The sequence below is a fragment of the Marmota marmota genome, unplaced genomic scaffold (genome assembly GCF_001458135.2).
Source record: "Marmota marmota marmota unplaced genomic scaffold, marMar, whole genome shotgun sequence".
Classification (NCBI taxonomy): domain Eukaryota; kingdom Metazoa; phylum Chordata; class Mammalia; order Rodentia; family Sciuridae; genus Marmota; species Marmota marmota.
The window spans coordinates 19,831,637-19,858,384 of NW_025999960.1; the positions used below are offsets into that span (position 1 = coordinate 19,831,637).

Consider the following 26,748-nt stretch of genomic DNA (forward strand, 5'->3'; position numbering starts at 1 on the left):
ACACACACACGAGTATATATACATATATATGTGTGTATATATAGTATGTGGGAGAAACAGACAAGAAGGGAGGGAGAGAGGAAGAGGAAGGGAGGGAGAGACTGAGAACGGAGGTAGGAGAAAGGAGGGGCGGTCTATAAAGAAAATGAGACAGAGTGTAGACCGAGAGGAAGCTGCATGAAGACTGTAGCAGAGTTCTTTATCCTAGTTGCTTTTTTGTAAGTTTGAAAATAAAAAGCAAAGAAAAAAAAAAAAGATAATTCTTATTAAGTCACAGAAATGATTGTTTGATTTTTTTTGCTAACTTATGCTTTATATGGTTTCTTTTTTTTTAAGAATTTTTTTTTTAATATTTATGTTTTAGTTTTTGGCGGACACAACATCTTTGTTTGTATGTGGTGCTGAGGATCAAACCTGGGCCGCACGCATGCCAGGCGAGTGCGCTACCACTTGAGCCACATCCCCAGCCCTATATGGTTTCTTTAATTCCTTCCCTTCTCCCTGTGCATGTGGTGGTAGCTCCACTAATGGCTCCCATAACATTTTTTTTTTCTACTAGGGATTGGACCCAGGGGTGCTTTACCATTGAGTTACCTCCCCAGCCCTTTGTTATTTTAAGACAAGGTTTTGCTAAATTGCTGATGCTGGCTTTGAACTTGTGATCTTTCTGCCTTCAGCCTCTTGAGTAGTTGGGATTACAGGCGTGTGCCACTGCACCTGGCTCCTTTAACTCGTGTTTGTGTTCTTCAAGTTAGTTTGGTTGGGGATCCTGACCTGGTTCATGTAGTGTATGTTTATTCTTTCCCACAGTTTAAGGAATTGTTTTTTTTTCATCTTTGAATATATTACAGATTCCAGAATGTTGTATATGCAAGTCCATCATGTAACACAGTCCTAAGTGGTGCCATTGAGAAGGAATGGCAAGTACTCAGCCCACCAGATCCTTTAAGTTCACGAGTAGTCCACACTTAAGCATCTGCCACCTAATGGCCTCCCACTTCAGCTCTCTAATAGATACTGAAAATATAGTTTCTTACCTTTCACAAACCAGCATTTTTGGAGTAAAAGTCTGAAGAACGAATGAAGGAGAATGATGCATGTTATCTAGAAAGAAGGAAAGGGAGAAGAAACAACACATGTAACTAGGCATTTTTGCATTGTTTGCAGCTTCCTTCCATAGTTGTTGCTGGGAAGTCACTACTCTGCCAGGGACCACATGCCCATCTCCCTTACATTTGGATGTGATCACATCGCTAGTTTTGCCAATGGAATATGAATTAAAGTATTTTACTCTAGGCTGAGGTGGCTAAAAGCAGTTGCACAGCAGGGCCAGGTGGCACACGCCTATGATCCCAGTGGCTCAAAAGGCTGAGGCAGGAGAATTGTAAGTTCAAAAGCCAGCCTCAACAACTTAGCGAGAACCTGTCTCAAAATAAAAAGGCTGGGAATGTGACTCAGTGGGTAAGCACCCCTGGGTTCAATTAAAAAAAAAAATGCAGTTGCACTTTCTCCATGTTCCTTCTGTAGAAGATAAATGTAAAAGGTGACAGCCACAGATGAAAAGAGCCCGTTGTCCTTGAATCAGTACCAAGTGAATGATTGTATTAGGATTTGCACAAGAAAACTTCTATTGTGTTAAGCCATGATATTTGCATGATTTGAAGTTTATATGTTATAGGAGGAGCTAGAATTACACTAACATACATTTTGAATTTTTTTTTTCTTGGTGGTGATACAGATTGAACCCAGGGTCTTGCACATGCCAGAAAAGCACTCTGCTCCTCAGCTATATGTCTAGCTCCTATGTGATATTAAGGTGGAGGGCTGGAGTTGTGGTTCAGTGGTAGAGCACTTGTCTAGCATGTGTGGGACACTGGGTTTGATTCTCAGCACCACATTAAAAAAAAAAGTAAACAAAATAAAGGTATTGTGTCCATCTACAACTAAAAAATAAATATTAAAAAAATAAAGGTCCATCAACATCTAAAAAAATTTAAAAAATATTAAGGTTGATTGTGAGGCAGGCTTTTAAAGATGAGGAAGATGTGCTGGGAAGCAACTTCCTTTAAGGTCACAGCAGATAGCCAAATCTAGATCTAACTGAAAGCCAATGAAGTATTCATTATAATATGATGCATCTTGAGATACAAAATATCACTTGAAATAAATTTCAACCTTTCATATTACAAGTCTTAGTTTATACCAGTAAAGTTTTCTGTACACCGGAAAGTGACCAGATACTGCTAGTAAAAAACAAACAAACAAACAAACAAAAACTGTTAGGAGTGAATTTAGACTGGGTGTGGTGGCTCATGCCTATAATCCCAGCAGCTTGGGTGTCTGAGGTAGGTGGATTGCCAGTTCAAATCCAGCCTCAGCAAATTATCGAGGCCCTAACAACTTAGCAAGATCCTGTATCTAAATAAAAAAAAAAAAAGGATTTGGGGAAGTGGCTGAATAGTTACATGTCACTGGGTTCAATCCCTGGTACACGAAAAAAAAAAGTGTATTTAGACTTTACTTAGACTCCTTTTTACTGAGCTGCTTCTTTGGAGATTCTTAGATTTACTAATTTGATTGTTCTACTAAAGGATTTTATGGAAAGATAATTAAGACTCAGGGCTGTGCCTGTTAGCTATAAAGGCCTTAGGGCTCAGGCCTCCATTCATAATTATGTTACCCTTCCTCACCTTCGTTCCAGATATCAGTGTCAGGAATCTGATGGGCAGCATTAGAAGGTTTTTCATTTGGTTCCAAACTTGGAAAACTAACCTTTGGAAGATTAAATGGCTCTGAAATAAAGTAGACCAGAAATTACAGGAGTAGAGACTCCTTTTGTTTTTTCACTCCTCTCATTTGTTCAAGGATTCCACAGCCATGGGGTATGCAAAGCAATAGAACTTGATGTCACTTCCCTATCCCCCCAAATAAAAAACTTACCGTCATCTACTGCAGTTCTTTCAGTACAGTTAGCCTCATGCTCCTTGAGCCTTTCAATTGGGACCACATGACAAGCATTATATTTGCAGTTAGCCATCTTTTTAGCTATCTTTGGATTTTTCTAGAAGGAAAAAATTCTTATTAGGTTTTGCCTGCATTCTAATCTTTTTGGAAATGCTGAAGAGTTATCATGTTCCAACATTTAGACCTGGCAGGTACCACATATGGTTGGAAGCTGTAAGTTTTTTTTTTTTTTGGTGCTGGGGATTGAACCCAGGGTCTCAGAGCATGCTAGGCAAGTACTCCACCACTGAACCACAGCTCCACCCTTTAAAAATTGCTTTATTTGGACACAAGATCTCCCTAAATTTTGATCTTTATACCTCAGCCTCCCAAATAGCTGAGGTTATTGACATGTACCACCATGCCTGGCTTTAAAAAGAATTTTTAAAAACTTAATATTCTGAGCTTATTTTTTCCATCTGGGGATTTACAGTTCTTACTAGGAAAATTTACCTTTTTGCATGATGCTAGGTGGTACTGTAACCTGCTGGCTGGCATCCTGTGGTTTGGGACATAAGGACATGTTTTTAAGTCTTCTGGCTCCATGAGGCCTAAATGGCAGGAACAATGGGTTAGCAAAGACAAGACTGACATTTAAGATCAAGTAGTCTTGATATAGGCCTTTTTTTTTTTTTAAATTCTCAAAAGTGACATGAGAGATATTGGTCTCTCAGGTCTTTTGAGAGAGAGAGAGAGAATTTTTAATATTTATTTTTAGTTTTTGGAGGACACAATATCTTTGTTTGTATGTGGTGCTGAGGATAGAACCCGGGCCCCACGCACACCAGGCGAGTGCGCTACTGCTTGAGCCACATCCCCAGCCCAGGTCTCTCAGGTCTTACCTATGAAAGTTTGAATTCTAAACCAATAGCCTAGCCAATTAGACAATAGGGGAAAGGTCTCCGTTTCCATGCCTTAGAAGACCAAAAATTAACATCTGTACAATAGTCTTATAGGTTGTTTTATTTATTCTGGTACTGAAGATTGAACCCAGAGGGACTTTACCACTGAGCTACATCCTCAGCCCTTTTTATTTTGAGACAGGGTCTAGCTAAGTTGCTGAGGCTGGCCTTGAACCTGCCTCCCGAGGTGCTGGGATAACAGGCATGTGCCACAACACTAGGCTTCACAGGTTATTTTAAACATAGTGCTTGGCTCCCGTATGAAGTATTAAATAAGGAGAAATCCTTAGAAAACTCAGACCTGGGATAAGATCTTTAACACTTTAAATGTGAGTATCAGAGAAAGCAAGGCTGGGGCAGCTGGTTCCTTTTCTGTTCATTATTGCTCCCTTCCCTTTCTTCTCCAGTTTATCACAATTGAGCTCTTTGTCAGGAAAGGATGCTAATTTTCAGGTCAGCAAAGCACTTCTGGGAGAAAGAATCAGAAGAATGAATAATACTATGGTGAAGTCTAGGTTACTTTGTAATTACCTGAGAATGCCAATCTGAAATCTCTAAAGTTTTAGATATTAACACATGAAGACTCCTAGAAGTGTACTAAAAATATACCATCTCAAATCTGCTGCATTTTGTTGCCAATAGGAGGCCAACTTTCCCCTATGGCTAGCTGTCTTTAGCTATCCTAGCAGACATTCATTTCATTTCAAGGTCTTCCAAGTTTCCAGGCAACAGCTAAATCTGAGATTTCTGCAAAGCAGGGATGTATAGTATGATAGGGGGGATAAAAGATCAAGGCAGACTGGCATAAGCACTAGGGATAGAAAAATGACCCAGAACAGCCCATTTCAGTTCTGCTGTGCATCATGCCCAGGGCACAGATAAAGGGCACAGAGATAGACTGTTAAATGTCAGATTTTCCTGAGGGCATTTTTGTGATCAAATGCAGGGATTTAGATTCGGGTAGCTTTCAGGAACACAAGCCAGGTAGTTCTTTAAAGCTTTCACTGCATAGTAATTATTATATTAAAGCCATGAACAATCATAGTGAACTGACTTTCTAAAAAAAAAAAAAAATCAAGGCTGTAGTATATAACCCAATATTGTATACATTTTTTGTTGTTGTTTTGTGGTGCCAGGGTTTGAACCAATAATCATGCATCTTTATATTCTTAAAGATAAAGGAAAAGGGGCTTAATATTTAGATGTAGTCATTAGACAACCCCAAATCCTTATTTTAGCTAGCAACCTAGAAAAGTATGATTTTGACCAGCCTGGTAAGTATGGTCTTGATAAACTGACTTGCTTCAGAATAGACAGTGACAATTGGTGATGTTGGATGGTACAGCTAATGGTTGAAAGCCAAATGTCCCATGCAGGGATGCCAAGACTATGATGGAAGTCATTTGGCTTAACTCAGGTCAGACTTGGCAAGAGAATTTTAACATTGATGCCACCTTTACAACTGAACCTGGCCCAAAGGGTCTTGAGACCTACCTTATTCTCAAACTAGTGTCTCTCAAGAATCCCAAGAGGAGTGTCACTAAAAGAGGAAGACAATCTTTCTGTAAGGCACATAAGGTGAACAGCTGAGGTTTGAGGAAAGGGAAAGCACAATACCTTCCAGTCAATGGTGTGAATCGACGTGCCTTTTAAGCCTTCTGTTTAGTTCCTCTTCTCCCACTGTAGGTTCTGTGGTTTCTCAGAAGTTTGGAAGGTTTTGATGTCACAGTGAAGCCTTACAGAAGTGATTCTTGATCCTGTTGTGCATGAGAATCACTGAGTAGTTTTAAAGTGACAGATCCTTTGGTGCCACTCCAGAACTATTGGATCAGAATCTCATGAGTAGAGCCTGGCTGAGCGTGGCTTTAAAAAGGGTTCCGTTCCACAGGGGATTCTGGTTTGCAGCCAGGGTTACTAGGCCTTCATCTGCGGTACTTATATACCTTTAGAAGGGCTCCTCCAGCTCACAGGAGGAACTGCTGAATAATCTTTCCGATAAAGTTCCTTTGAAGACTACCAATTGGCATAATTAGCCCATCTTTAAACCTGGCCTTTTTCCTTATAAAGCACCTAACAGAACTCCACAAAAAGTAATATGAGAAGCTCACCACAAACTCAAAAATCAAAATTTTAATTTATTGTTTGCATACCTACTGCAATGTGCTGGAGCTTGAGCCAAATGCTTACATTTGCTAAATTATTTAATCACTTCCACAGTTGTATGGGATTATCACTATTTTATAGATTAGGAAACCACTCAGGGATGATAACCTAAAGTTACAAAGCAAAGCACTAAAAATACCCATCACATAGTGAATAACTAGGTTATATCACTTTGCTTGCACTATTTAATAGACATAATAGACCCATAAGATAAGAACTATTATCAATATCATCTCTATTTTACATGCAGGGAACCTGAGTTTGCTGGTTAATGATCATATTGGAACAAGAACTCAAGCTACCTGGTTCCAGAACCTGGGCTCTTAGCCTCTGTGTCATAAGGCTCAGCCCATTGTACTCAACTATGTTTGAGCCCAATTCTGACTGACAGCAAAATGTAGACTTCTCCTATATACCAAGTACAGGAGATTAAAATTTTCCAGGCTCCAGGGATCTTTCACTTTCATTGGGGAGGCAGTGTAATATAAAATGAACAATTAAAGTCAGAACCTGATTTAGGTGTAAAGGATGTAATATAGATCAAGTGCTATTGGAGTTCAGCAAGGGCTGGAGATAGGACTATTGAGCTAGATCCTGAAGAATAAAACAAGATTGTCTTGGTATGGTGAGTCTTCAACCAAATTTTTGGATAAAGAAATGCAAGTGAGAAAGAACCAATAGAACAATACTGACCCAGAGAAGGCTGGCACTCTGCTGTTGTTCAGTGGCCTACATGTTAGCATCTTACAGCCTGCCCTTTATTCTTCCTTATCAAGATAAAAAACAGTGGCCTACATGTTAGCCATCTTACAGCCTGCCCTTTATTCTTCCTTATCAAGATAAAAAACAAATAGAAGTTCCACAAATGTCTTCAGTAGAAACTGGGTTTTGTTTGATAACAGCAGGTGACTCAAATCTTCAGGGCCAATATCACATTATACCAGGCCTGCTGTTAAATATACTGGAAGATAGATTCTCTTTGCATAACATTCAGAGTCTCATAGTTGGGTATGGGGGTTCCTGCCTGTAATCTCAGTGACTAGGAGGCTAAAGCAGGAGGATTGTAAATTCAAGGCCAGCCTCAAAAATTTAATGAGGCCCTAAGCAACTTAGGGAGACCCTGTCTCAAAATAAAAAATTAAAAAGGGCTGGGAATGTGGTTCAGTGCTTAAGTGTCCCTGGGTTCAATCTCCAGTACCAAAAGACCCCAAAACAAACAAATAAAAAAACAAAAACAACAACAAAAAACAAAGTCTCCCTTAGAGATGTTTGAAATTTAACATGTTAAGCATTGCCATCTTTCTGTTTCTTTAAAGAAGATATTCTCTTGGGAGAAAACATATTAAATTTCTAAATAATAATGTTGATCATCTCTGTTTTTTTCTTACCCCCAGGATTTATTGGCTCTCTCATAGAACCACCAAACAGAACCTGACAGGGATTGATCTTGGTTTCTTAAACACCTTTAAGTATCACTGTACTACAACTGTGGTTCTCAAACTTGAGGGTGCATTGGAATCACCTGCAGTGTTGTTCAACTAGTGCTGAACCCACCCCAGAGTTTTGAGTTTAGTAGATCAGAAAATTTGCATGTCTAACAAGTTTCTAGCAGATGCTGATGCTGCTGGATCACACTTTGGGAATCACTGTACTAGAGCCTTGTGAAGGATATAAAGAATATTAGGTACAATTTCTGTCATTAAGAAGCATATGATGTAGTTGGGAGAGATTAGACAAAATTAACAAAAAATATTTTGTATATATATATGTGTGTGTGTGTGTGTGTGTGTGTGTGTATATTTATATACACACACACACACACACAATGTAATACAATATAATATTTTACATTGAATGGTGTAGCTAGGGTGAGATAGGATTTGACCCAGGTCCTAAAATCTGATAGTGCCCAAGGTTCAATAAAAAATAACAGTCTTTTTTTTTTTTTGGATACCAGGGATTGAACCCGGGGAACATAACCATTTAACCACATCCTCAGCCCTTTTTATTTTTTATTTTACTAAATTCCTGAGACTGTTCTTGAACTTGTGATCCTCTTGCTCAGTTTCTCCAGTTGCTGGGATTGCAGGTGGGTGCCACCATGCCTGGCTTAGAGCCATTTTTGATGGGATATAAAAGAGGGACAGTATGGAGGCGTGTGGGGCGGGGTAGTAGGTACTTCTTTATGTGGTGTAGGGCTTTTTCTAGGACTCTTATGGAGGAGTAAACCTAAAAAGATTGGTGCCACACTGTGAAGGGCCTTGAAAATCTGTCCCTTTCCCCAGCCTCCACCCACTTCACTGCCTTACCAAAAGAGGAAGTGTCCTCTGCTGAGTGTGCAAGAGGAACAGCAAGAAGGCTCTGAGGGCCTAAGAGCCATTATAACTGCTTTCACCCATCAGCCAATTGCAGAGGCAACAGGAAGACGGGCGCACCAACCAGGCTGGGTCCTTCCGCCCAGAGGGAGGGTGTCACCACATAAGCTGAAAGTATTTGGGGAGATCAGGCGTTGTTATTCGGATGCTCGTCTCTCTCAGAGGCCATCATGTCTTTGACCTCTGCTTACCAGCATAAATTAGCGGAGAAGCTCACCATCCTAAATGATCGAGGTCAAGGGGTTCTCATCCGTATGTACAACATCAAGAAGGTAGGCAAGAGACGGAACTGGTGCTAAAGACCCGGGCAGTAGTAGGGCGGGGAAGCCTTAGGCCAGAAGGTCCAGCAGTTAGATCCCCTCCTCTTACTGCTTTAACCGGCATTCCTCTACCCAGATGCTGTAGGCCAGTTCAGGGAGGCAGAAAGGGGCTTTCTTTCAAGCTTTCCCGTTTCTAGGTATGATTCTCACCCCAGTGAAAGCACCTGCTTTGCCCTGGGGCTGAGGGTACAGGTTGGGGTGGGGGTGGTAGGGAGAATAATTATGTTCTGAGTGATTTATATAAAGGTCTGAGGTTTAGAATTTTGGGCCTTATTATTTGTTGTTGACCCCTCACACTCCAAGGAGATCTTAAGGTGGGTCTCTGGCAAACACTTTTTTTGTGGAAGCATTTCCCTAAAAGGAAAAAAGTAAATAGATAAAAAAGGGATAGGTGATTTCCAAGGTGCTTCGGGGGCAATTCATGCTCTGTCTGTGTGAGTGCTTAGGATAGGAAGTGTGGTACTGGGAGAAGCTGATGGTGAGCCAGGGCCTGGTTAAGCCAAAGGCAGAAAAGAGATAAAAGAAGGGGCACTGAGCTGGGCACCGTGCCCTTTGCCTGTAATCCCAGTGACTCTGGAGGCTGAGGCAAGTGGATTGCAAGTTAGAGGTCAGTCTGGGTAATTTAGTGAGACTGTCTCAAAATGGAAATAAAAAGGTCTGGGGGTGTAGTTCAGTGGTAAGGCGCTACTGGGTTCAGTCCCCAGTGCCAAAACAAACTACAACCTGAAAAAAAAAAGGGGTGGGGGTAAATGTGGGAAGTTCCTGGAAGAGAAAATTGTGGGAGGGAGGGTACTTTTGTATATTTTGTAATAAAACAAATCACCAGAAACACAGTTTCTGAGTCCTCTAGTCTCCTATAAATGCCCTCTGGATAAGATTCTAATATAATGGACACACAATGAGTCTCCACAAAGCCTAACTCCTGAGCAGCTGGTTTTCTCATGCCTTCCGGCTTCAGTTGAGGGGCGGGGAAACTGCTTCCTCTTTGTGCTGGAAACAGTAAATGTTAAGCTTTATCTAGCAAGACAAGATCCCAGGTTGTTTATTAAGATCTGAGATAGTTGGCTTAATGTCTTAGAACGTGCTCACGACTTACTCACCTGCTTTTATAATAATTGTTGGATTGCCATTTCCTGAAAGAGATTATGAGATTATGCAGGAAGAGGTGTGTTTCCAAGGCGCAGGAGGAAGGGTAACATATTGGTATTGCGTGGTTTATCTGTGCAGACTTGTTCAGACCCCAAATCCAAACCGCCTTTCTTACTGGACAAGACCATGGAATCGTCTCTCAAGTACATCAACAAGAAATTTCCCAACATAGATGTCCGAAACAGCACGGTGAGCACTTGGTCCTGATTTCTCCCTTTCTCTGATTTCAGAGAAACTCCACACTGGGCTCAGATTCTGTCTTTTGACTGTTTCTCTACAAACTTGGCAGGGGATGGAGTAGCCCCTTTTGTTTTTCTAGGCTCAACCACAGGGCTTCAGGTTGTTGTAAAGCTTTAGGTCTCTAGGACTTTGAGATTAGATGGGAGTCCTCCAGGGTGAACTGGAGCAAAGCATCACCCCTTTCTCCATGAGAAGATTCATGAGAACACTTTGCACTTGGAGAACAAGGCAGCTCTACCCACCCAACAGGGTGCAATATTTTATTGTTGTTTCCGTTTCCCACTCAATATTTCCTTGCTACTTAGAGTTATGTATGCATCTAGTGGAATATCCCCCACTTTTCCTTTATTGAACGTTAGCCCTAGATTTTTCACCCATATTACCTGTAGTATCTTCTTATTCTGCTTCTTTTGTCTTTGACATAAATAGTAAACCTCTTCAGCTGAAAGGGACCTTGAAATTTCTTCTCATTTAACCCTCTGTATCACCTCAGGTTCAAATGCAACCATCCTACCTAGAGAGTCTCTTTTCAAAGACTTGGAGAGCATTGGAGACTTTCTAATTTCTCTGTCCTGGTTAATTTAACTCAATGTTTAGGTATTACTCCTTGAGTTACTTTGATCAATTTTCTTCTTAGTTTGCATTTTTCTTTGTTTTGTTTTTCTCCCAGCAACATTTAGGACCAGTACATCGGGAAAAAACTGAGATAACTAGATTCCTCATCAACTACTACCAGTCATTTGTGGATGTCATGGAATTTCGGGTGAGCTCTCTTAAGCCCAAGTCCCCAACATAGGCACAAACTTTCAGAGGCTATACCTTCCTTATTAAATGTTCATTTATGTTGCTTAATACAAGTTCTTGACAAAACAGGAGAGAGAGAGAGAGAGAGAGAGAGAGAGAGAGAGAGAGAGAGAGNAATAAATATTAAAAAAGTAACTATCTTTGGAGATGTATTATGATTGGCTTCAATTTACTAAACCATACTTTAAATTTTTTTCCTTAAAATTTTTTTTGTTTTAATTAGTTATACATAACAGTAGAATGCACTTATGCACTTTGATATACACAGATGGTATATAATTTCTCATTTTTTGATTGTACATACATGTTGTAGAATCACATTGGTCATGCAATCATATATATATGTAATAATGTCTGTTTCATTCTACTATCTTTCCCCATATCCCCTTCCCTCTCCTCCCTTCACTTCCCTCTATCTAATCTAAGGTAACTCTATTCTTCCTTAGTCTACCCACTCCACCCCACTGACACTTATTGTGAATTAGCATCCACATATTAGAGAAAACATTTGGCCTTTGGTTTTTTGGGATGGCTTATTTCGCTAAGCATGATATTCTCCAACTCTGTCCATTTACCAGCAAATGCCATAATCTCATTCTTCTTTAAAGCTGAGTAATATTCTATTGAATACACATACCACATTTTCTTTATTCATTCATCTATTGAAGGACACCTAGGTTGGTTCCATAGTTTAGCTATTGTGAATTGAGCTGCTATAAACATGTGACTGTGTTACTGTAGTATGCTGATTTTAAGTTCTTTGTGTGTAAGCTGAGAAGTGGGATAGCTGGGTCAAATGGTGGTTCCATTCCAAGTTTTCTGAGGAATCTCCATACTGCTTTCCATACTGGTTGCACCAATTTGCAGTCTCACCAGCAATATATGAGTATACCTTTTTTTCCCCATCCTTGCCAACATTTATTGCTGTCTATATTCTTGATGATTGCCATTCTGACTGTAGTGAGATGAAATCTTAGTGTGGTTTTGATTTGTATTTCTCTAGTTGCTAAAAATTTTTTATTGTAATACACAGGACATAAAATTTATCCTCTTAACTGTTTTTAAGTATACAGTTCAATGCTATTAAATACTTTCATAATGTGATATACAATCATTCTATTCATCTAGTAAAACTGAAACTCTACACACTTTACACAATAACTGTTCATCTCCCCTGTCCCTCAGGCCCTGGAGACTACAATTCTACTTTCTGTTTCTATTATTTTCACTACTCTAAGTGTTTTATGTAAGTGGTATTTTTGTCTTCTTGTGACTGGCTTGTTTCACTTGGCAGAATGTCCTGAAGTTTCATCCATGTTGTAGCATATTGAAGAACTTCCTTCCTTTTTAAGACTGAATAGTATCTTGTTGTATAGATAAGCTGCATTTTGCCATCCATGCGTGAATGGACACTCGGGGAGCCTCGTGTTTTAGTTGTTGTGAATAATGCTGCTGTCAACATGGATGTTCAACTATCTCTTTGAGATCTTGTTTTTAATTCTCTCAGGTATATACCCAGAAGTGGAATTGCTAGATTATACGGTAATTCTATTTTTAATTTTTTGAGGAACTGCCGTCCTGTTTTCTACTGTGGCTATACCATTTTATATTCCATTAACAGTGCATAAGGGTTATAATTTCATTTTTGCCAACGATTGTTATTCTCTGTTTTTTGGGTGTGAGATATTTTTTTATTTTTATTTATTGTGGTGGTAGACCTTGAACCCAGGCCCTCTACCCACTGAGCTACTTACCCAGTCTCATTGTAGTTCTGATTTGAATTTTGTTAATAATTAATGATGTTGAGCATTTTCTTATGTTCTTATTGGCCCTTGTATGTCTTCTTTGGAAAAATGTCTATGTCCTTTGCCTGTTTGTTTTGCTTTTTGAGTTTTAGTAGTTTTCTATAGAAACTATATTTTTTTATATTCACTGAATTTTAAAACACTAAATTATTTTCCATCAATATTTTATTACAAACCTACTAAAAATTCCAAGAGTAGTATAGGTTGACCATCTTTAGTCTGAGAATCTAAATTCTGAAATGTTTGAAAATCTGAGAAATTTTGAGCACTGATGTGTGTGTTTACCATAAGTGGGAAATTCCATATCTGTCCTCATGTGACTGGGAGTGATCAAAACTCAAGTACATTTTTACAAAGTAAGAATATTGTATAAAGTTACCTTCAGGCTACGTGAATAAGTTATATATGAAACATAAATGAATATTGTGCATAGCTTTGGGTCTTCAAGATATCTTACATGTGTATACCGGTATACTCAAATTAAGAAAAAGTGAAATATGAAACACTTTTGATTCTAAGCTTCTTGGATAATATATTCAACCTGTGCAAAGATCTCCTAATTACTAGTATCTTGTTGCATTTGATTATCACTCTATTTTTTTCTGAACCATTTGAGTTAGTAGCAGATATCATGTCATTTCCTTCCCCAAATATTTTAGCTATCTTTGCTATAGACTAAGGACAAGAATATTTTCTTACATAATTCTAATACAACTTTCATACTCAGGAAATATACCATTGTCTGTATCACTATTGGCTGATACATGGCCTATATCCACATCTCTCCAGTTGTTAAAGGAGCTTTCATTGGATTTAGTTTTGTCTCCTTAGTCTTTAATCTGAATGTTTCCCAGTCTTTATCTTTATGACACTGACTTTTTTTTTTTTTTTTTTGATACCAGGAATTGAACCCAGGGTTGCTTAACCACTGAGCTACCTCTCAGCCCTTTAAACATTTTTTTTTTAATGTGTCATGCAATGGTGCCATGTAAGCTGTGAAATATAGGTAAAGGGTCATAATCAGGAGTGAAATACAGTTCTTACACTTGAAAGTTTATGGGATATCTATGCTTTTAGAGTCTGGATAGGGAACTGGTATTGGAAGGTTGTATGAGGGAAATGTATGAAAAAATTAAACATGTTTTTCATTCTGAGATAGTCTTACAAAGTCCTTAGGGCTTCATTAAGTTGCTGAGGTTGGTCTCAAACTTGCCATTCTCCTGTCTCAGCCTCCCGAGTCACTGGGTTTACAGGCATACACCTTCGCACCTTGCTACTCTGACCTTTTTAAAAATTTGTTCTTTTTAGATATACATGACAGTAGAGTGTATTTTGACATATTATACATACATGGAGTATAACTTTCCATTCTTATGGTTATATATGATGTGAATTTACACTGGTCATATATTCATATATGAACATAGGAAAGTTATGTCACTCATTCTACTGTCTTTTCTATTCCCCTACCCACTCCCTTACCTTCACTCCCCTTTGTCTAATTCAATGAACTTCTATTCTCTGCCCCCACATTGTGTGTTAACATCTACCTGAGAGATCAGTTGGTCTTTTGTTTTTTTTGGGGATTGGCTTATTTCACTTAGCATAATAGTCCCCAGTTCTATCCCTTTACTGACAAATACCACAAATACCAAATATAAATACTGAGTGTATGTATAATATGTCAAAATACACTCTACTGTCATGTATATCTAAAAAGAACAAATTTTTAAAAAGGTCAGAGTAGCAAGGTGCGAAGGTGTATGCCTGTAAACCCAGTGACTCGGGAGGCTGAGACAGGAGAATGGCAAGTTTGAGACCAACCTCAGCAACTTAATGAAGCCCTAAGGACTTTGTAAGACTATCTCAGAATGAAAAACATGTTTAATTTTTTCATACATTTCCCTCATACAACCTTCCAATACCAGTTCCCTATCCAGACTCTAAAANTGTGAATTGAGCTGCTATAAACATGGATGTGGGTGTGTCACTATAGTATGCTGATTTTTAGTCCTTTGGGTATATACTGAGGAGCGGGTTCCATTCCAAGTTTTCTGAGGAATCTCCATACTGCTTTCCATAGTGGTTGTACCAATTTGCAGTCCCACCAACAATGTATGAGTGAACATTTTTTCCCACATTTTCACCAACATTTATTGTTACTCAACCACTGAGCCATATCCGCAGCCCTATTTTGTATTTTATTTAGAGACAGGTCTCACTGAGTTGCTTAGTGCCTTGCTTTTGTTGAGGTTGGCTTTGAACTCGAGATCCTCCTGCCTCAGCCTGCCGAGCCTCTGGGATTACAGGTGTGTGCCACTGTGCCTGGCTGTTGTTACTTGTATTCTTGATAATTGCCATTCTGACTGGAGTGAGATGAAATCTCAGTGTAGTTTTAATTTGCATTTCTCTAATGCTAGAGACATTGAACATTTTTTCATATATTTGTTGACCATTCATATTTTTCCTTCTGTGAAGTGTCTGTTTAGTTCCGTTGTACACTGACCTTTTTGAAAAGCCCAGGCTAGAAATTTTTCAGAATATCCTTAAATTTGTATTTATCTTACTGTTAAAAAGTTTCTGGTAGCAATACAACACAGGAGATATTTATTTGAATTTTAAACAATAAGCACATACTTTTTTTTGTAAACATGAATAACCATTAGAGTTATTTAATACAATATTTTTAAAAAGACAATAATGTATTTCAAAATTGTTAAAAATTAATGAACTAATTCTACTTCTAGAAATTTGTCTTAAGGAGATAGATGTAAGTGCAAAGATAGATGTACAATAATATACTCTGTCGCATTATTTATGATAATGACAACTTGATAATTGATATATCTGATAAAAACAGAGGTTTGGTGAAAAGTTCGGGGTATATACCTATAAATGGTTATTATGCAGTTGTTAAAGATGGTAACATATGTTTATATTAATTGACATGCAAAAATGTTCTTCACATGTTTAATGGAAGAGTAAATTACAATATAACCTAAGATGTAAGATGTCACTAAAATGTATATTTACACAGATAAATATGCATATTCAGAGGACTGGAATTTCTAATGGGCAGGATTATGGGTGGCTTAACATAAATTAAAATGAAGCTTGTCTGTATTTTCTAATTTTTCTACAATAAACACATATTATTTGTATGTTCAAGAAATGTTGGGGCTGGGGATGTGGCTCAAGCAGTAACACGCTCGCCTGGCATTCATAGGGCACTGGGTTCAATCCTCAGCACCACATAAAAATAAAATAAAGATGTTGTGTCTACCGAAAACTAAAAAATAAATATTAAAAAATTCTCTCTCTCTCTTAAAAAAAAAAAAAAAGTCATGTGCACATTTTAGCCCTCTGAGCAGTCTAAGTTGTAGTGGTGGACTCTTTCTTCAGATGATGCAAGAGTTTGGGCTCTGCCTTGGGAGCTCCATGCCTACTTTGGGGAGCTAATCCATTTCTTAGCTCACATAGTGAAGAGAACAGTGACAACAGGGGGGACTATGAGTCTGAGGGAGTGTCAGGCCAGAGAGTGTTCATCTTGGAACTGGGGTACCGGTTAGGAAGAGGGTAAGTGATGGTGGAGACAGTGGGAAGAATGTTGAAGCATACAAAATGTCTCTTACTAGAAAAAGAATTGGAATCCAAAGGGTATTTTATGGCACCTGCCAGTTGCCATGGTGGTAAAAGTCTGAGCCCAAAGTGTTTGGTATGGCTTGTTTAAGGCAGGAAGGGAAATACGGACACTGAATTAGGGTGCACTATAAAGAGGGTAAGCATTAAATTAGATGAGGTTTCAAATTTCAGCTTTACCACATACAAACAGAATGACTTTAAACAAGCCCCTCCCCCCATGGTTTGGCTTGAACCCAGGGCCTCATGCATGCAAGGCAAGCACTGTACTTTTGAGCTCTATCCCAGCCCTTCTCAGAGAAGTAATGTTTACTACATGTGGTATTTGTGAGAATTCAATGAGATAATGCATGAAAAATGTCTAGCTCAGTGTTTAGCATTAAGTAACAAGGCAGCAAACATGAATTCTTTTCTCCTCTAATCCTTTTTTTTTAAGAAGTTCTCGGCGGACACAACATCTTTATTTGTATGTGGTATTGAGGATCGAACCCGGGCCGCACGCATGCCAGGCAAGCGCGCTACCGCTTGGGCCACATCCCCAGCTCCTCTCCTCTAATTCTTGTCTGTAGCATATAAGACCTATGTAGTGACTGAAAGGGAACTTCAGCTATAACCTGTAGGCACTGGGTTGCAGACTAGAATGTAGAGAAGTGTTCCTAGCAAATGAGGCTGTGTATAGGAAAGGTCATAGGATCTCGGTGCTGTTTTTACCAGCTCTCTGATCCTGGGCAAGTTTCTTAACTACTCAGTCTCAGTTTCCCCATCTGTTAATTTAGGTATGGCCTTTTAGGAAGATAAGTTGAAAATATTTTTCTGGTACATATTAATAAACTTTGGCAACTGTGTATGCCTGTGTATCACCACTACAGTCAAAGTTAACATCATTACCCCCAAAGGTTCCCTGAGTCTTTTTTTTCCCCTAGTCAATCTCTACCTTTCCTTACTTGCCCCAGGAAACCACTGATCTGCTTGCTTGCTTGCTTCCTTCCTTCCTTTCATACTGGGGATTGAACTCAGGGACACTTATTCACTGAGCCACATGCCCAGCCCTATTTTGTGTTTTATTTAGAGACACTGAGTTGCTTAACACCTTGCTGTTGCTGAGGCTGATTTTGAACTTGCAATCCTCTTGCCTTAGCCTCCCAAGCCACTGGGATTACAGGCCTGTGCCACCATGCCGGCTTCTTTTTTTAATGACTCAATGGGTCCCTTTAAGACAATCTGCTTTCTAGAATAGAGTTTTCTTTTTCAGAAATTCAAATAAATGGAATCTAATTAGCATTTTTTTATGTGTGTGTGTGTCTGGCTTCTTTCATGCAACATAATATTTTTAAGATTTATTTATGTTATTGTATGAATCAGTAATTCATGACTTATTTTTTGCTGAGAACTATACCATTTTATGGGTACAATTGGTTTATATGTTTACCTGTTGATGGACATTTGGGTGGTTTCCAGTTTTGGGCCATTATGCATACAGTGCTATAAATATTTAATTATAAATCTTTGTAGGGACATATTTTTCATTTTACTTGAGCAAATAATTTGGAAGTTCAATTGCTAACTCATATGGTAAGAGCATGTTTAATATTTTGAGTTTTTCTCCTTTAATTGACATAATAATTGTATTTGTGGTGTACAGTTTGATAATTGGCTTTTTGTACAATGTCTGGTGATCAAATCAGCATAATTAGCCTTTCCAAATGCTTGAACATCACTTCTTTGTGTTGGGAAACTTCAAACTCCTCTCTAGTTCTTTTTTTTTAAAATTTTTTATTGTTGGTTGTTCAAAACATTACATAGTTCTTGATATATCATATTTCACACTTTGATTCAAGTGGGTTATGAACTCCCATTTTTACCCCATATACAGATTGAAGAATCACATCAGTTACACATCCATTGATTTACATATTGCCATACTAGTGTCTGTTGTGTTCTGCTGCCTTTCCTATCCTCTACTATCCCCCCTCCCCTCCCCTCTTCTCTCTCTACCCCCTCTACTGTCATTCATTTCTCCCCCTTGTATTATTTTTCCCTTTCCCCTCACTTCCTCTTGTATGTACTTTTGTATAACCCTGAGGGTCTCCTTCCATTTCCATGCAATTTCCCTTCTCTCTCCCTTTCCCTCCCACCTCTCATCTCTGTTTAATGTTGATCTTCTTCTCATGCTCTTCGACCCTACTCTGTTCTTAGTTACTCTCCTTATATCAAAGAAGACATTTGGCATTTGTTTTTTAGGGATTGGCTAGCTTCACTTAGCATAATCTGCTCTAATGCCATCCATTTCCCTGTAAATTCTATGATTTTGTCATTTTTTAATGCAGAGTAATACTCCATTGTGTATAAATGCCACATTTTTTTTATCCATTCGTCTATTGAAGGGCATCTAGGTTGGTTCCACAGTCTTGCTATTGTGAACTGTGCTGCTATGAACATCGATGTAGCAGTGTCCCTGTAGCATGCTCTTTTTAGGTCTTTAGGGAATAGACCAAGAAGGGGAATAGCTGGGTCAAATGGTGGCTCCATTCCCAGCTTTCCAAGAAATCTCCATACTGCTTTCCAAATTGGCTGCACCAATTTGCAGTTCTTAATAAGAGTATTCTTTCCCTTTTTTTAAAAAAAATATTGATTTACTTATTTATTTTAGTTGTAGTTGGACACAGTACCTTTATTTTACTTACTTTTATGTGGTGCTGAGGATCGAACCTAGGGCCTCACACAGGCTAGGTGAGTGCTCTACCACTGAGCCACAACCCCAGCCCCAGAGTATTCATTCTTAATAAGAATTTAATTTTCTAAGAAACTGCCAAACGATTGTTTAAAGTTGTTCCATGTTACCCAGTGAAGGAATGGGATGCCAGGATGATAAGACCAGGGACAGTGTGTGTAATAGAGTTGTGACTCATGCCTGTGGACACATGGGCATGTGGTGGAGTCTCCTGACAGGGGCTACTGATGGCTTGCAAAGAAACTTCTCCTTCTTTTTAACAATGCCTCCCTTCCGTGACCTGGAGGTCTCTAAGGGAGTGCTCTCTCTCCCTCATATTCTGGTATTACATCTCATCTTCTCTATTCTTTTTTTAATTCATTGTCATCTTCAATTCCATCACCAGGATCACGTATATGAACTTCTCAACACCATCGATGCCTGCCAGTGCCATTTTGATATCGTAAGATCCATTGTAATTTTCTTTTACTATGGAATAGAATTAAAGAAGAGACTGGGTTTAGGATGGGACAGTATAGGGTGGGATGGGACTGAAAGAATGGACCATATAGTCCCTCTCAGGACCATAATTCTTTTGTAAAAACTGCCAAAGTTAAGATGTGCTTACAAGTTAAGTAGATAAGCAAGGTGATTTAATTAATTCAAAAATTACATAAAAACTTTTTACTTCACTTCCTCCAACCCTCAAATGCTAACTTATTTCCTGGTCTCCTGTTATCTTTGAGTTTGTATTTAGCTCCCTGGCTTTTGTTTCAATTTTCTTTTTCTGAATTTTTGATCCCATCAGTTCCTACTTCAAAACAGACTCACCCAGAGTCTATTTAGCACTCTCTGGAATGGCTGGGGAAGCAGGGAGACCCATAGTCATTGGGTTTCTGTCCTTGGGTTTCTGTATTTTTTTCCTTGTAGAGTCTCAACTTTGATTTCACTAGAAGTTACCTGGACTTGATTGTGACTTACACCTCAGTCATTTTGCTTTTGTCACGGATCGAAGATCGACGGATACTCATTGGCATGTACAACTGTGCCCACGAGATGCAGCATGGGCACAGGTGAGTGAAGGGGAGGTGAAGCCTCAGAAGTGGTGCTACGTGGTGGGGGTGGATAGAAAGGCTATGGATGCCATGACTTCTCAGGGGAGAACCTATGATCTACATACAGCTCAGGGAAAAGAAGGTACACTTTTACGTATAGTTAACTCTTGAACATCTATTAGTGGATTATCCAGTTTGCATTATCTCTGATCTATGTTTTTTTTTTTTTTATCCTGGACTGGCTTCTACTCTGCTTTTCAGGTTATTGCAAAAGTCAAAGACAGTTCTTTGTAATATTGGTAGGACTAATACTAGTAAGGTTAAACCACCAGAGGTAAGTAATATATGTTAGTACATTTGAAGACAAATAAGAATGAATTTTGGACAATCTGCAGTTCTTCCCCCACTTCAGGAGTGCAAATATAAGCATTTAAGGGCTGATAAAATGAACACTGGAGGAATTTGAGTGGGAGGGCACATTGTTCTATGTGTGATGTTCATTCCCACGTGTCCGCCTGGCTACCTGGGCACACTCCCATTTGCTTCAGATGTTTATATGTCCTTTTAGGTTGTGTACAGGCACACTACTTGATTTCTGACAAGTTGACACAAATTGATAGAATACCTATTATATATTCATCCCTATTTTGGATGCTTAAAAGGACAAACTTTCAAGGACCTGCCCCAAATTGTATGGTTCTGTCTAACCATGCCTGAGCCTGGAGTGGTTATCTGTAGGTGTAATTCACAGATTAGTCCGTCTGTCTTTGGAGGTGGTGGGAATGCCTGCCTATGCACAAGTCTTTATCCTATATGCAAACGTTTATGTTTCTATCAGGGAGAAGGCCTAGAACTCCTCTGTCCTCTGCTTTCTTCCAGTGACCCCAGTTATGCTCGCCTGGGCCAGATGGTCTTAGAGTATGACCACCCTCTGAAGAAGCTGACAGAAGAATTTGGGCCTCACACAAAGGCAAGTTCCCTAAGAGAGCAGAGACTGCCTCAGGCAGAAGTCCTTGCACCCGGCTTTGACACTCGGGGTTGACATGCCTCTTCCTGCAGGCTGTGAGTGGCGCCCTCCTCTCTTTGCACTTCCTCTTTGTCCGGAGGAACCAGGGGGCTGAGCAGTGGCGCAGTGCCCAGCTTCTCAGTGTCATCAGCAGCCCCCCGGCCATGATTAACCCTGCTAATTCAGACACGGTGAGTTCCCTTTTCCTTCTGTTAAGGGAGGCATTCTCAGCCAAGGCCGTCTCTACAGAAGGTGCTTCTTTCAGGAAACGTCAGCCCTAGGAAGAGTTAGCCCTCTTGTAGGATATGCCTCTCGGTTGATCACTTCTTGTAGCTCAAAACCATGGTTGAGCTTCCTTTGGGACCAGGATTAGTGTGTGTCTTCTCATAAAAGAAATTAAGTAACTGTTCATAGGATGAATGAATGGGTAGAAGTGGTTCACTGGGCACCAGTAGGAACTTGAGCTTAGGAGTCAATCATTGAATAAATTTTTTAACTACAATGGGCCCAAAGTCCTTCCCTCAAAGAACTTACTATTGCCGGTTAGGGTGGTACACACTTGTAATTCCACTGATTTGGGAGGCTGAGGCAGGAGGATTGTGAGTTCAAAGCCAGCCTCAGCAATTTAGTGAGGCCCTAAGTAGTTTAGCAAAATCCTGTATCAAAAAATAAAACAAAAAAGGGCTGGGGATGTGGCTCAGTGGGTAGGTGCACCTGGGTTCAAAATCCAGTACCACAAAAAAAAAAAAAAAGAACATATTGTTATATTGTTTAGGAAAGCTATTAGTCATGTTGTCGTAAAAATACAGCTGGTGACATGAGATTAGTAATAAGGGTCAAATGAGTGATTTGTGTGATAAAAGAATCCAAAGGAGAAAGAAACAATGAGGAGGTTTTGGATTCCATTCTCCTGTTAATAAAAGCCTCTGAACTGTTGAAGAGAAGTTATGTTAAACCTTTTGTTACCCACTTGAATCAAAGTGTGAAATATGATATATCAAGAAATTTGTAATGTTTTGAACAACCAACAATAAAAAAATTAAAAAAAAAAACAAAAAAACAAAAAAACCTTTTGTTTATCCTGACCTCAGGCTCCAGTTCCTTCTCCTTTTCTCAATTATGTCCTGTTCCCCTGGGTCCACTTCCAGCGTCTCCTTTTCATTGTTGGCAGATTTCCCAGCTATTGGCTTATCAAATAGCCCTATCCAGTGTGGTTAAAAAAAAAATTGGTGCTGGGGATTGAACCCAGGCCTTGGGCATGCCAGGCAGGCACACTACCCTGAGCTACACTCCAGACCCCAAAAGGTGGTTTTGATGTTCAGATTCTAGATAGATAGACTTTTGTCCTTCAGGGAACACTGAGTTAGATACCTGCTTGATGGTCTCTGTCTATCTGCTCTCAGATGGCCTGTGAGTATCTGTCCGTGGAGGTGATGGAGCGCTGGATTATCAGTAAGTTCTGTGGGTCACTTGCAGACAGATGTTGCAGTATCTTACAGGGAGAGCAAGTTCTAAAAGGCTTCTCTCACTCTCTACCCACCTACAGTTGGGTTTCTTCTTTGTCACGGGTGCCTCAACTCCAACAGCCAGTGCCAGAAGCTGTGGAAGCTGTGTCTGCAGGGTTCCCTGTACATCACCCTTATCCGGGAGGATGTGCTGCAGGTGCACAAGGTCACAGAGGACCTGTTTAGCAGTTTGAAAGGGTAAGAGGTGTGAGAGCCAAACTCATCTTTGGGGGAGTTTTAGCCCCTCCCAACATCTTTTTTTGTCTCAGTGTGTATTCTCAGAGTATGGGTGGTAAGGGGTAATTCTAACTATTGGAGAAGTATTTATTGAGTACCTACTGTTTCCTAGGTGCTTCACTGGGTTTTAGTGACATAATGATTAATAAGATAACAGAGGTGAAAAGCGAGGACTCTGAAACTAGACTGAATACATGCTTTACTATTTATTAGCTGTGTGACCTTGGGCAAGTTGATTAATTTCTTTGTGACATTGGCTCAATTTCCTCATCTATAAAATGTGGATCATAGTAATACCTTCCTATGACTAACCTCATAGGGTTATAAAGGATAAAAGAATCACTATTTGTGAAGCACGTAGAAGTGCCTAGTATATAGTAAGTACTATGCAATTATTAAAACCAACCAACCTAACCTGAGTCTCTGCTCTTAAGGAGTTTACAAATGATGGAAAATAGGCAAACTGTTGCAATGGAGTAAGGAAAAGTGTTGTGGAGGTGTTTAGAAGGTCTTTAAACTGGCCTTGCAGGATCAGGAGACAGGTAGACCTAAGAGTTAAACAGTTGAAGAGTGTGTGTGTGTGTGTACACAGGGTTTCTTAAGGCAGGGAAGGGATTCTTTATTTTTTATTATTTTAGTTGTAGATGGATTCAATAACTTTATTTTACTGACTTATTTTTATTCAGTGCTGAGGATCGAACCCACTGCCTCAACTGAGCTCGGCAAGCGCTCTGCCACTGAGCTACAGCCCCAGCCTCCAGAAGAAGGGCTTCTAGGTAGAAAAATGATCAAAAATTTTGAGGCAAGAGTGCATGACCAGGGCTGGGGATGTGGCTCAAGCGGTAGCGCGCTTGCCTGGCATGCGTGAGGCCCGGGTTCGATCCTCAACACCACATACAAACAAAGATGTTGTGTCCGCTAAAAACTAAAAAATAAATATTAAAAATTCAAAAAAAAAAAAAAAGAGTGCATGACCAGTGCTAAGAAGTTCACAGGTTCAGGGAGTGAGCAACTGGTGACAGAGTGGGGACATCAGGAGATGGGTTTGGGGAGGTGAGTCAGGGCCTTCTGTGTTCTGCCTGGAGTCTGAATCTGTTCTAAGGAAGATATGGAGCCACTGAGTGAATTCGAACAGGACAATGACATGATCATATTTGCATTTTCAAAAATGTCACTCTGCTGCAGGGAAGAAAAGAGATTGGATGGGCAGAGGTAGAGGCAGGGATTAATTAAGTAAGTTAGGAGGAATTGAGGGTGATGTCAAGGCTTCTGACATGGATACCTGGCAAATTCCTTGACAGCGGACACATGAAGTAAAGCAAGTTTGTGGGGGAAAGTTTGTAATTTTTTTTCCCCTTTCCTTTCCCTTTTTGCTTTTTTGTAGTACTAGGGATTGAACCCAAGGTCATGTGCTTCTGTGCACACTAGGTGAACATACTACCCCTGGTTACATTCTCAGCCTTTGTGAATTCAGATTTTTTTTTGCTATTGGAGATTGAACGCTCTGCCATGCTCTACCACTGAGCATCCCCAGCCCTTTTAATTTTGAGACAAGGTCTTGTTAAGTGTCAAGGCTGGCCTCAAACTGGCAGTCCTTCCTCAGCCTCCTGAGTAGCTGGGTTTACAGGTGTGTGCCATCATGTCTGATGTGAATTCCGGTTTGAACAGGTTGAATCTGAAGTACGTGAAGGACCATGAGGACAGATGTATTGAGCCTTTTGCTAGGTGCTCCTGGAAGTGAGGTGTGAAGTTTGGACTCAGATGTAGACTGGTAAAATGTTCATGAAGAATTGGATTAAGAAGAGTAGGGAAAATGTACCTCTGGGTATATTGAATTTTAGAGGCAGGGAAATCAGTGAGGGGCCTTGAGAAGAAGGAGGAAAACAGAAGCCAAGGGAAGAACATGTTGTAAGAAGAGAGGACTGGGTTTTGTAATGTTGATGGTGGTAAGAGATCCAATAAAATAAGGATTAAAAATGTGTGACTGGGCGTGGTGGTGCATGCCTGTAATCCCAGCAGCTCAGGAGGCTGAGGCAGGAGGATTGCAAGTTCAAAGCCAGCCTCAGCAATTTAGTGAGGTCCTAAGCAACTTAGCAAGACCCCTGTCTCAAAATAAAAAATAAAAATAAAGGGGCTGGGGATGTGGCTCAATGGTTAAGTGCCCCTGAGTTCACTCCCTGGTACAAAAAACCATTTTTTTTATAGGGCTTGGTTTGGTTATAAGGATCATCTTAGTGCCCTCTTGTGAATAACCTCAGTTGAGTGATGAGGCTGAAAGCCAAGTTGCACCGGGTTTAGGAATAGTAGGAGATAAGAAATTTAATAACCACTTTGTTGAGTACTTTGACTGTGAAAGAAAGAATAGGGCTATAATGAGGAGGTGGTATGTGATTAGGAGGAGGGGGTATCAAGTTACCTATATTATTACTTCTGGTAGCAAATATGACTTTCAGGTGTGTACAGAATGTAAGCTGGCTACAATGGCACCTCCCAGAATAGTTTGATGTACATCCTCCAGATGCTTGTGTGTGTGTGTGTGTTTATATACAAACATAAAAGATGTGCATGTATTTTCAACCTTATATAAGTAATTTTTTAAAAAAGAAACATACCTACATTCTACATTATGCCTATAGTTTGTTTCCCCCCCTTACTATATTTTTGGGTATCTTTGAATATCAATCTATAGAGGCTTACTTTTTTTTTGTTTTTTTTCAGTACTGGGGATGAAACGCAAGGGCACTCGACCACTGAGGCACTCGACCTATTTTGTATTTTATTTAGAGGCAGGGCCTCACTGAGTTGCTTAGTGTCTCAATTTTGCTGAGGCTGGCTTTGAACTCACAATGAGGCTGGCTTGGAATTCACGACTCTCTTGCCTCAGCCTCCCAAGCTGCTGGGATTATAGGTATGTGCCACTGTGCCTGGCAAGACTTACTTTTTTTTTTTTTTAACAGTTGAACAATATTCCATTAGGTAGTTATAACATATTTACCCAATCTCCTAATGGTGGATATTTGAACTGTTTCTGTTTGTAAAAAACAGTATAAGCCAAGTGTGATGGTGCATGCCTGTAATCCCAGCTACTCAGGAGGCAGGAGGATTGAAAGTTTGAGGTCAACCTGGACAAGTTAGTGAGACCCTATCTCAAAATGAAAATAAAAAAGGCGGGGATGTAGCTCAGTAATAGAGTACTTGCCTAGAATGTACAAGACCCTAGGTTCAATCCCCAGCACAGCAAAAATAAATAAATATATAAAAAATCATTATAAACAAATGTATAATGGACATCCTTAGACATATACCTTTGTGAACCTATGTGAATATTTCTATAGGGTGAATTCTCAGACGTGTAATTGTTAAGAATAAAGGAAATGCACATTTTAAATTTCAATAGCTTTTACCAAACTGCCCTCCAAATAGATTATATTATTAACAGCCTATGAGAATGCTAATTCCTAAGTATTATTTTTAGAAAGCATTAAGTCCTATCAAAATCTCAATGATGTTCTTTACCATACTAGAAAAAGCAAACCTATAATTCATATAAAAGCAAAAATGACCTGGTAGCGCGCTCGCCTAGCATGCATGAGGCACTGGGTTCGATTCTCAGCACCACATGAAAACAAAATAAAGATATTGTGTCCACCTAGAACTAAAAAATAAATTTTTTAAAAAAATGACCTCAATAGCCAAAACAATCCTGAGGGGGGGAAGAAAAGCATTGTTGGAGGTATCCCAATAGGCAATTTCAAAATATACTACAGAGCCATAGTCACATAAACAGCGTGGTTCTGGCATGAAAATAGACATGTAGACCAATGGAATAGAGTAA

General features: G+C 39.5%; 2 protein-coding genes across 2 annotated transcripts in view; one reads left to right on the forward strand and one right to left on the reverse strand.

The window, feature by feature from the left end:
* Positions 1–3,549, reverse strand: part of Gtsf1 (gametocyte specific factor 1) — a 31,985-nt gene extending 28,436 nt beyond the window's left edge. Inside the window, exons 1-4 of the mRNA XM_048802454.1 lie at positions 3,457–3,549; positions 2,941–3,061; positions 2,691–2,792; positions 1,038–1,104 (exon numbers count right to left, since the gene is read on the reverse strand). Of these exons, the coding sequence (XP_048658411.1) occupies positions 1,038–1,104; positions 2,691–2,792; positions 2,941–3,061; positions 3,457–3,549 (383 nt within the window). The remainder of the gene's footprint in view (positions 1–1,037; positions 1,105–2,690; positions 2,793–2,940; positions 3,062–3,456) is intronic.
* A 4,966-nt stretch (positions 3,550–8,515) lies between these two features.
* Nckap1l (NCK associated protein 1 like) overlaps positions 8,516–26,748 on the forward strand; it is a 51,235-nt gene continuing 33,002 nt past the window's right edge. Inside the window, exons 1-9 of the mRNA XM_015493575.2 lie at positions 8,516–8,715; positions 9,991–10,101; positions 10,823–10,915; positions 19,517–19,573; positions 20,041–20,183; positions 21,045–21,135; positions 21,225–21,362; positions 22,575–22,623; positions 22,718–22,874. Coding sequence (XP_015349061.1) covers positions 8,614–8,715; positions 9,991–10,101; positions 10,823–10,915; positions 19,517–19,573; positions 20,041–20,183; positions 21,045–21,135; positions 21,225–21,362; positions 22,575–22,623; positions 22,718–22,874 — 941 coding nt within the window. The 5' untranslated portion in view covers positions 8,516–8,613. The remainder of the gene's footprint in view (positions 8,716–9,990; positions 10,102–10,822; positions 10,916–19,516; positions 19,574–20,040; positions 20,184–21,044; positions 21,136–21,224; positions 21,363–22,574; positions 22,624–22,717; positions 22,875–26,748) is intronic.